At 42.2% G+C, this 11,323-nt stretch overlaps 1 protein-coding gene across 1 annotated transcript in view; it reads left to right on the top strand.

Moving 5' to 3' along the window:
* Positions 1-11,323, top strand: part of OBSCN (obscurin, cytoskeletal calmodulin and titin-interacting RhoGEF) — a 214,003-nt gene that overhangs the window by 68,632 nt on the left and 134,048 nt on the right. The window contains 7 exon segments of the mRNA XM_019471183.1: positions 304-570; positions 2,205-2,471; positions 3,371-3,640; positions 4,439-4,705; positions 6,042-6,308; positions 7,892-8,164; positions 9,702-9,968. Of these exon segments, the coding sequence (XP_019326728.1) occupies positions 304-570; positions 2,205-2,471; positions 3,371-3,640; positions 4,439-4,705; positions 6,042-6,308; positions 7,892-8,164; positions 9,702-9,968 (1,878 nt within the window).

Below are 11,323 nucleotides of genomic sequence, written 5' to 3'. Positions count from 1 at the left end.
GCACATCTCTATAATATCTTTTCATTTTTATAAAAACACTCTTTTTTTTATATTAAAAAGAAAAAAAAAGCAAAACAGTTTTATGTGTTAAAAGAGAACTGAGGGCTCTGGACAATATGGTCTTTTTAATGGATGTTTTTTGTTGGACTAAATGCAGAACCAAGTAAATGAAATGTAATCACCCATGGTGTACAGGAGACCAGACGAAATCATCTAATAAACTCTAAACACTATGAAATCTATTTGTGGTAACAGTACTGATTTATGGTGACAGTGGTGATGGTGCACCTTGGTTTCCTACAGCCCGCAATGTAGAAGTACTCAAACACCTGCAGGATGTGGAAATTGAAGAAGAGAGTTCTGCTGTCTTCTCCTGTGAGCTGTCTCACGACGACGAGGATGTGGAATGGTTCCTCAACGGCACCCTCCTTTACACCAACAATTTCAATGACATCAGGAACGTTGGCAATTGCTACACGCTGACGATGAAGCAGGTCAAGCCTGAGGATGCTGGCACAGTGACAATGAAGTCAGACAAGGTGTCAGAGACCGTGCGTCTGAAGGTGATAGGTGGGTTGTGATCACACTCCTCCTGAATGTAAAAAAGAGATGCAAAAGAGCTCTTATATACCATACCCATGCAGGAATCCTGCTCGTAAGCTTCACCTCTTCGGGACCGAGTAATAGGCATGCAGGGTTTTTCTTCCAGTGTAAGTTTCTACTGTAGCTGATGATTTTTCTAAGGAAGATTGTTTTGATGTCCTGCCAAAACTTTCCATAGCTCTTTATCATGCTTTTACTTATTAGGATAGTCTCAAGAGCAATTTCCTTTACTTGTAGGTCTCTTCAGTAATATATAGTCTATAAACTGTTCGTTTCTAAATATTTTTGTCTGCAAGGAGGTGAGCTTCAGTGTACTTCCAAGGGTAGGGCACACCTTTAGTACGTCAGTTCTGGAGTTGGACTGAATCAGCAAAGAGAAGGCAGTTTGCTGCTGTCCTTCATGTGTCTTAGATGTGTGACCAAACTTTGAGTTGCTGTGGTTTAACATGTTCTTGTGCATCAGCTAAGCCACAGTAAGTTGCGTGAATTATTTTAGGCATGTCAGAAACGTGAGGTAAAACTCTCACTGAAATTTCAAAATCATATTTTCTTTAGCAACACACCTGTACATGCATGCTCAGGTAAATCATAGTGATTTGTTATCCTAAATTAACTCCTTCTTGTACCTGGAAATATGAATGGGAAATGTTCTGAGCCATTCTCTGAAAACCAGTCTGACGTCCTCCACACCCTTTTAGAGAATAATGTCTCTGATTTCCTTTGCATTTTGCCTCCTGATCATGACTAATTTGCTCTTCCCAGAGTATCTGAATAATTTAACTCTTTTACTCTATCCACTCAGAGAGTCTGAAGGATTTCCTCTTCCTTCTTTCTTTTATATCTGGTCAAAAATTTCCCCCGTATAAATATCCTCTGTGTCAAATATATTTTTGATTAGATAAAGGGAACCAATAAAACAAAGAGGCAAGAGCAAAGATGTTCAGGAGAGTGAGGAGAATGTGCAGAATATCCTTTTATTGCTGGTCCTACTGTATGAATCCTGCTTCATGAAAAGGCAGTGCCAGCTCTCTGGCTTTAGAAGACCTACATCCCAATTACTTCTCTTCACACGTTTTTCTTCTAACCCCCTGATCCCTTTCCACGTGTAGACTGCTGCAATGAGAAAGAACGTTCCCAGAGAACATTTTCTGCTCCTCCACGATGCAGAGAAATGCTTCCTTAAACCTAGTTTATCTTGTTGAGTAGCTATTCCATAGAAGCGTGAAGCTGTCCCTCTGGCCTTCACTGAGGCCCTAGATGCCTGCTGCAAGCCCCGTTCCCTGTGATGGGATGTCCTGTGCCTGACAGATGCCCCAACACAGAGAAAAAAGGAGTCCTTGCAATCTCACAGGTGTGCAGTCATAAGAGACCACGATTACAGCGCTGAATATCACTCCCCATCCATGGCAATGCAGGCTGCCTCTCTCCTTCCATGCATCCTCCCACTAATAAATTCTGATTTCCCTAAAACTCATTCCGGTCATGAGCTGTGAGACTGCATTGGTATCATCAGCATTGCCAAGCTCTCTTTAAATATTTAGTAGCAATTGAAAATGTCTCAAATATCCTGGCTGTTCTCTGTTTTTCCCGTTAACCTTCAGAGAAGCCTGCTGTCTTCATGAAGTCCTTGGACGATGTTTTTGGTGAGGAGCGAGGTGCGATTAAACTGGAATGTGAAGTCTCCAAAGAGAAGGTCAAACCTGTTTGGAAAAAGGATGGTGTGAAGCTCACTTCTGGTAACAAGTATGAGCAGATACAGTCTGGGAAGACCCTGTGCCTCCTTATCCATGACCTTGAAAAGACAGATGCAGGTTTATACACATGTGATATTGGCACTGATGTTGCCAAGTCAAAGGTCAGCGTTCAGGGTAAGTATTGTGGATGATGGCCAGTCAAGGGGTGCTGCAAATACGGGTGGGCTTGGTCACTTTCTCTCTCACCTATTCCTCCATGAGCCTCATATAACATGGTGATGTCTGAATAATCCCTGTTACTCTTTGATGTAGGTCTGGTGTTTCAGTGAAAATCATGTGTCAAGAGTGTAGTGACAATGTTTCCTTCCTGAACATTCCTAAGGTGCAGAAATCCTCCCAGAAGAGCAAATAATTTCTCAAAAACCAACCAACCAACCAAAAAAACCCCCCAAAAAATCCAAGCAGCTTGTGTTTCAGACTGTTGAGCTATTAATTCAGAGTTCGTTGTGGGAACACAAAAGTAGTACAATGTTGTCTATTGAAGAACCCAGAAATTCAGCTTGTCCTCTAATCCTTGTGGCTGCTTGAAGGAAAGAGAAGTGTTCATGGCATTCAATCTTATGTTGATAAAGAGACAAATTTTGAATTTGTCTGATTTGAACACCAGGAGGGGTAAGATGGTAACAAATTAACAAATTCAAACATCCCATTTTTCATATCATCATAGAGAAAAACCTCACACAACATCCCAGAGACCTCCTACCTGACAGGTTTTCTCCCCTCTATCTCATTGAATCTTGACTATTTTCCACCAAGTGAGCTGTTCTCCATGCAGTCTTTCCAGAGCAAAGCCAGGAAATTCACTTGTTCCTTTTGTCTATAGCTTTGTGATGATTCTGAGTGGATAATGTCTGAGAAATCCTTCCCGTGTCAAATACATCTGTAAGGAATGCAGTGCTGTCCTGCCAGTCAAGTAGATAAACCAGTCTGATGACCTAAAAATGTCAATACTACTACTCATGTCAATCATAAAAGCCCTTTCTCCTTGTATTAACCTAGTTTTTGTCTTCCAGAACTGAACATTGGCATCACCAAACGGCTGAAGAACACTGAAATCCAGGAGGGAGAAGATTGCACTTTTGAGTGTATTTTGTCCCATGAAAGCATTGACGACTTCAACTGGACGCTGAACGGGAGCAAAGTGGAAAGCGGTGGGCGATTTAAAGCCTCTAACATGGGTCGGAAATATATGCTCAATATCAAAAGCGTGATTCCTGAAGATGCTGGGGAAGTCATTTTCACCGCCCGTGGTCTAACCTCCAAGGCTTCTCTGATTGTGAAAGGTAATGAGATCAGAAAGGTTCTGGGGTTTGTTTTCTCGGGTGTCGTCTTCTCTACTGACATACTAAGGTATGTCAGTAAACCATGAAGGCAAACTCTTGTTATGATCAAAGTGAATAGCAGCCTTCTCTGGGAGCCTTGAAGCACTGAAATTTTCCTTAAAAACAAGTGAAAGGCTGAAACTTTTTATAGATATTTTTGAGAATTGCAGAATACACTGGGTAGTGTAATTGTGCAGACAATTACTACCTAGACTACGTGCATCAGAAATAATCACCCAAGGCTCCCTGGGTAGTCAGTGGAGAGAAGAAATAGGTAGCTTTCAGACATAGTTCATCATCCGCAGTTAGACCTATTTAGGACAAAATAAATTGTTCCTTGAAGTCTATTGCCTGTACTTAGCAGATCGCTGCTGGCTGTACAGCAGCCCTGGAGTGAGTGCCTCTGCTACTTACCTCTATAGCGCAGATGTCTGTGTATTTAGTGAGACAGATCCCACCATAACTGCATGCCTACAGTAACTTCAGTGATGACAGAATGACAGCCCCTGAAATGGATGCCATCAGGACAAGTCCTCAGTTCCTGTAAGCAATCATTAATATTCGCTGAGAGCCCATAACTGCAATTAATATGTACTAAAGAGCAAGAGTGCTTTTTCCCCTCTCTTCCCTAACATAATATGAATCATTCATTGGGGAATGTGAAAACTTGCTGGATATTTGAATTGCAAAAACCCCAACTGTATAGTGATCATGATCATGATTTTTATTCAAAATTCCTTCCCCCCCACCTCCCTTCAGAAAAACCTACTGAGGTTACAAAACCGCTGGAGGATAAAACATCAGCAGTGGGGCAGGACATCAGCCTGAGCTGTGAATTGTCGAAACCTGATGTGAGCATCAGGTGGTACAAGGATGGCAAAGCGATCCGAAAAAGCCAGAAATATGACTTGCACCAGGAGGGAACGCGGGCCATTCTGATCATCCATGACTCCACGGTCAAGGACAGTGGGGAGTACACCTGTGAGACAGAAGTCTCTAAAACGAAAGCCAGGATCACAGTGCAAGGTCAGTTGAAGCATGCACAGGGGGCTGGCATGTACAGAAGTTGGGGTAAATACCTACAACCTGTGGGAGAGGTTCTTCTCTCCTATCTCCCTAAACAGGATCAATTTTTAGTTTTCAAATAATGTCATGGATTAAAAGCTTTAAAAAAAAAAAACAACTCTGAAAAAACACCTTGTAGGTACTGAAGAATCTTATGTGCCATGTAATGAGCATTTTTTGAATATGGGTGATCAAAACTGTACGCGGCCTGCAAGATGAGACCTCACCAGTACCTGTACAATGGCATTAAACTTTTCTGGAAATATTTTACCTGATATGTCCTGTGACACGAGGTGGACCTGGTGATCTTCTTAGATCCATTCCATCTGACAGGATGAGAGGCCTCAAGTTCAAGTCGCGCCAGGGGAGGTTTAGATGGGATATTAGGAAAAATTTCTTCACCGAAAGGGTTGTCAAGCACTGGACCAGGCTGCCCAGGGAAGTGGTGGAGTCCCCATCCCTGGAGGTATTTAAAAGACGTGTAGATGAGTGGCTTAGGGACATGGTTTAGTGGTGGACTTGGCAGTGCTAGGTTAACGGCTGGACTTGATCTTAAAGGACTTTTCCAACCTAAATGATTCTATGACTCTCTATTCTGTGATTCTACAAGGGGGGCAGAAGCGATTCAAGACCACTGTGTATGCTCAGGACTTGCTTGGGTAACAAATCTGTCTGTCTACTTTTTTTTTTTCTTTCCTTCCAGAAAAACCTAATTATTTTGTCAAGGAACTTTCAGATCTGAAAGTTCATGAAAGTGGAACTGCAGTTTTTATGTGCCAGAGTGAGAAAGCTGCATCCTCTGTGGTCTGGAGGAAAGGCATAGCTGAACTCAAGGCTAGCAAGAAATACGAGATCACACAGAAAGGACAAGTCCTGCAGCTGACCATAAATAACTTGGAGAAAAGTGACAGTGACACTTACACCTGCGACATTGGTGACGCCCAGTCCAGAGCCAAGCTAGTCGTGCAAGGTATGCATGAGGGGAATATGATTGTGCATCCTGTCTCTCCACCAGGAAACATTATATGCATAGGCAAGTCTATTTCTCAGCATACAGGCAGCAGATCTACTGATTTCTGGCTCCGAGTCATGGTGTATACACACTGCACAGGACACGTGGACAAAAATACAGCAACATGGAGCTGGCCATGCAGAGCAATTTGACAAATTGAAGCAATTACACCTGGAGTACTTTGGGTATGATTTAAAACCCAAAATGCTGATGTGAGGAGAGGCTGCTGTTCTTGCTTGGGTAACAAATCTGGTCTTCTTATTTTTTTTTTTTCTTTCCTTCCAGAAAAACCTAATTATTTTGTCAAGGAACTTTCAGATCTGAAAATTGATGAAAGTGGAACTGCAGTTTTTATGTGCCAGAGTGAGAAAGCTGCATCCTCTGTGGTCTGGAGGAAAGGCATAGCTGAACTCAAGGCTAGCAAGAAATACGAGATCACACAGAAAGGACAAGTCCTGCAGCTGACCATAAATAACTTGGAGAAAAGTGACAGTGACACTTACACCTGCGACATTGGTGACGCCCAGTCCAGAGCCAAGCTAGTCGTGCAAGGTATGCATGAGGGGAATATGATTGTGCATCCTGTCTCTCCACCAGGAAACATTATATGCATAGGCAAGTCTATTTCTCAGCATACAGGCAGCAGATCTACTGATTTCTGGCTCCGAGTCATGGTGTATACACACTGCACAGGACACGTGGACAAAAATACAGCAACATGGAGCTGGCCATGCAGAGCAATTTGACAAATTGAAGCAATTACACCTGGAGTACTTTGGGTATGATTTAAAACCCAAAATGCTGATGTGAGGAGAGGCTGCTGTTCCTGTGTGAACATATGATGGGTATGATTCAGAGTGCCTGCTATTAAATGAGAGAAAAATTATTCTGCCTCCAGGCTTTTCTCCACATCCCTTGATGCCTCTTTCCAGAAGTGGTTTCGAAGAGGCGATGGGTAAATGAGTTGTCCAGGGATCTTTAAGTGCTTAATGTCCCTCTGTGCCTTAGACTTGAGTTACACTGAAGAGTACAACCTGAGCAGCTTTTGTTTGATGCTACAGGCAGTAAACGAGCGGTGGTGGACAATGCTAACAGCAGGGCAGTGTTTAAGGGGAAGGAGTGAGGTCTGGCTGTTACTGCTTCTCGCAGTTCCCTCACTGGAGCCCCAACCGGGAGCAACTCTTCAGCTGAAATAGATGAAGCGATGAAGAGAATAGGAGGAACAATTCAAGAATAGTCGCATAGTGATGCAGTGGTGGTGTCCACTTATTAATTATTATAGCTAGTTATTAATGACTAGGGGGGTAAAGACAGACTCCTCTACCTCTGATCATCTGCTGGAGCAGCCTTGAGAGGCAAAGAAGCGTGCTTCATCCCCATCATGGCCTCAGGATCTGAGCTACCTGAATTTGCTGTGAGGTTTCTAACACCAACTTTTCTGAGTGAAAAAATACCTCTCTGTCACAAAGCTCAAGATAAAAGTAAAAATTCCCTGTACTGGTTTTGTAAGTAGGAAAAACATCAGGTATATCTCTGTATACAGTGCTAACCTTATTTTATGTATTCATTTGTAGTTAGGTGTATAGCTATCTATATCTATACAGGCAGGTTTTCAGGGCTGTTGTTTTGTTTCTGTTTACTAAAGCTGCAGTCAGACACTCTCTCTGCTTCCCACTGTGTTTACGGTTGGACTGAGCTCAAAGAAGGTGGGGGCTGGGTGGTCCTGTCCCATAGAAAGCAAGTTATAATTGCTCTAGAAAAACAGAGGGGTTGTCATGGGAGGGATCATCTGCTTAGCGATGTCTAGAGCCCAATGATGCTGTCAGAGATGCATCCTTTCAGCCTTTCCAGGTAGTTTCTTCAGGAGAAACTTTATAACCGTGGGTTTACATTGTACTGGCTACTTGTTCTGCTATATGTGTTCTGGTGCTTTGAAGTTGTCTTCATCCTATTTTGGTGTGTGTCCTGTATATATTATCTTCCTGTGAATGGTTTTTGTGTTCAAAGCAGGGGAATTGTGTTTCAGTCTTCTGTATCATGAACGTATTTCTTTCTTGAAATACTCACGTGGGAGTATCGATGTTCATGCTAGAAACTGAAGATTCCAGTAATTGATGTATCTATGTTCCTTTCAGGCCAGAAAGTGCTAATAACAGAAGACCTGGAAGATGTCACTGTGTTAGAAGGAGAATCTGCCATGTTCAAATGCAGAATATCTCCTGTAGACTGTAGCAAAGTGCAGTGGTTTTTGGATAAAACCCCACTCCATACCAATGAACTTAATGAGATCCAGTCTCAGCCTGGTGGATATCACTTGCTAACGTTGAAAAAACTCTCACTGAAGGACTCGGGGGTCATTACATTTGAAGCTGGTGATAAGAAAACCTCTGCCAGTTTGATTGTTAAAGGTAATTCAATCATAGAAACTGCAGGAGAGGAAAGAATGTGTAGAAATAACTACGGGTTAATGTGGGTAGGTGAAAAAAAAAGAACAAAAATGCTACAAATTTGGCCCCATCATATGTATATCTGCATATGTTCAATAATAGCACTACCTATATAATGAAGCTAGGGCTGGGGGATTAACACTGACAACTCTCAGTGTGTTTATTGGACCTTAGATGGGAATGTTATACTGTAGTGATGGTACATTGGATGCCTTGTCCAGGTTTCCTTGAGCCGAGCTGATGGGGTGATGATAACTGAGGAGAAATCAATTAGTTCAAGAAGAAAGAAAGAAAAAAAAGTGCAACCAATAAGTTTTTAATTTAGTTTTCATTGTTTGAAAGGCAACATTACGTGTGTTCTCTGCTATTCATTGTTGACAATGAATTGTTTTCTCTGGAAAAGTTAAACTGAGTTAAAACTGCAGTGTTAGTCTACTCCTATAGCGAGGGAATAAAATGAATGCCAGACAGCCCAAGAATGCAGGATTAGAGAGGTGTTTTCTTACTGGAAACGTAAATATTTCTCGTTGCCCAGAGATGTAAAACACACAGTCTCCACTGTGTCAGATCATATCCTCATTCTTTTCAGAATCGCCACGTTTCTTGCAAAGAACTTTTCAAATTTTGAGGGAAAAAAAAAAAAAAAAAAGATTTGCCCAAATTTTCCATGCTACAGAAATGCAAACAGATTTTTCTGAAGGTAAATGAAAAGTCCTATTTGCAAAAGGCTGATTCTTTTTGGTAATGCTAATATGTGATGCTAAAGTACCAAAAACAGGTTTTGGTCTCCTGATTGATTGGATTTTTATGGATTAAAAAGCATTAAGCTAGGAGGAATAAGATGTACCTTGGCCAATTTAGCTGTTGGTATCTAGCTTAGGCTACTTCTATAAGCTGTGTAGAAAGACAAGCACTTCCAGAGAGCAGTTCATCTTCTCTGCCCTAATGACCTATTTTGGAAGTGAATACCTGGTCTCTGGAGCTGTCTGTCATCTTCCAGCGGTTATAGAGACACCCTACATGACCAGTCTGAGCTATCTGCCTGGGTTTTAGATGACTCATAACGATGAGATGAGACCTGCTCTAGATGACTGGCTTTGAGAAACCTCTATTGCACCTCACTTCATGCAGAATTAACTCTTCCATATTCAGTTAGAAGGTTCAAACTAATCAGCTCACATGTAAAAGGGCTTAGGAAAATCGTGTCTCCATCTTGTTTGTATTTAGCAAGATGCGAGAGAGATCTTATTTATGTTCTTCTATAGATGTATTTTCTTCTCAGTTTCTCCCAGATGGCGTTAGGTATTTACTAAACATTTTATGGCATGACTGGTGCCTTCCCGAGGACTTTATAGTCATGAACACCAAAATATTTGTTACTAATCTTGACCTGTAATTTTGATACAAGTAATCTTGGATGTAAATCTCACAGATTACTTGTGATCTGAAAATCCGCACCTCTTCTGAAACATCTCAGATGGTTTTTATGTGATTCTAGAGAAGCCCTGCATCTTCACAAAGGAGCTGGTTGATACTGAAGTCACTGCAGGAGAGGATGTGATCCTTCACTGTGAAACCTCCAAATCAGACAGCCCTGTAAAGTGGTGCAAAGACGGGAAGAGCCTTAGGAATTCTTCCAAGTATAACATCAGCCGGTCGGGATTTGAAGCCAAGCTTGTCATTCACAGGGCAGAAGAAAGAGACAGTGGCAGATATGAGTGTGAGGCTGGAGCAGCTAAAAGTAGCGCGGTTATTACTGTCAAGGGTAAGAACATTTGAAGTGATGGTTTGGGTCCTAACTCATCATCTAACACTGAGGTCAGAGTAATAAATTGAAATGATAAAAACGTGAAACTATACTGAAAAGGAACCTCATGTCTTTGCACCACAGTGCAGGAGAGGTTCTCATCAAGTCATCCGGGACAGCACCCAGAGAGGTGACGGAATGTGAAATAGGAAAATCCTTCATCTTACCTGATTTTAGCTCTGTGAAAGCTACTCTCTGGAGCAGAAAGCAATGGGTCAGTAGAGAACAGTGGGCATCTCTGTAGGAGATCCACCCAGCCTAAGAGGTAATCCAGAGAAAAGATGACTCACCTTCTGAAGCTGTCTTTATTTATAAGCTGCCAAATTTATTGAGAGTAGTGCATCCAAAGTTTTTATTCCAAAGACCATGATCAGGCAGGAGGTGCTATCTGAAGGGTTGTTGCCTGAGCTGGAGCAAAAGTTCTGTTCTTAGACACGTGAGACTTTAATATACTTCCTTGAGCACATTGGGTAAGCACCACGTACGTTAGGTAAGCATTGGGTCTGAGCCGCATCAGAACCAGGCTCACCTGCTACCCACGTTACAATTGCTCCAGCCTGTCTTGAGTCATTGCTCCAGCCTGAGGTTGAGGAGGAGCTTGGTTCCTGTGAGCATAATTGCTCATTCACATGGGCAGGTTCGAGCAGATACAAGGAGGCTGTTAATGGCACAGGCTGGGTTTAGCGTGACCAGTGGACATCCTGCATGCAGCTCTTCTTAACGTGCTCTGGAGGGGCTGATCGGAAGCTGTGTCCGGATTAGAGAAGTCAGTGTGAACAAAAAGCATTTGGGTGGTTGGAATAGTCCACCTGAACCTCACAGCATGAAGAGGGAAGGCAAGATGCTCACAGCATTTGTCTAGAGCACAAAGAAACAAGCCAACTTAAGGCTGAAATCTGCTGTGCAAGGAAAGAGAAGACCTTGATGATGTAACTCAGAAGAGAGGTGATGGTTAATGGTCCAGATTTACTGTGTCTTTCATTAGTACTAGGATGCTTTCCCAATACCTGTTACACAAAAAAGAAAGATCTATGTTGACTTTAGTAGGACCTGGATCTCACCCATAATGAAGAGGAATTTTTCTGTTAGAAAAAAAAAACCCACTCATAATGAGTGTTAAACAACAGCTCCGTTTTTTCCCTTCACGTTTCCCTGAATCTGAAATCGCATAGATTCAGACCACCAGTAGATGTGAAGGAGTCAAGTCATAAGGATGCCTAGAACAAATTACACTGATGTAGCTTTCCTCTATCTATTAGGGTCACAGCTGAACAGCAGAATGCAAAAATGGGGGGGGGGGGGGGGAAAACAAG

Source organism: Aptenodytes forsteri, unplaced genomic scaffold, assembly GCF_000699145.1.
Source record: "Aptenodytes forsteri isolate BGI_AS27 unplaced genomic scaffold, ASM69914v1 Scaffold80, whole genome shotgun sequence".
Lineage (NCBI taxonomy): Eukaryota > Metazoa > Chordata > Aves > Sphenisciformes > Spheniscidae > Aptenodytes > Aptenodytes forsteri.
The sequence above is the reverse complement of the archived record's forward strand: the minus strand, read 5'-3'. Positions and strand labels throughout refer to the sequence as shown.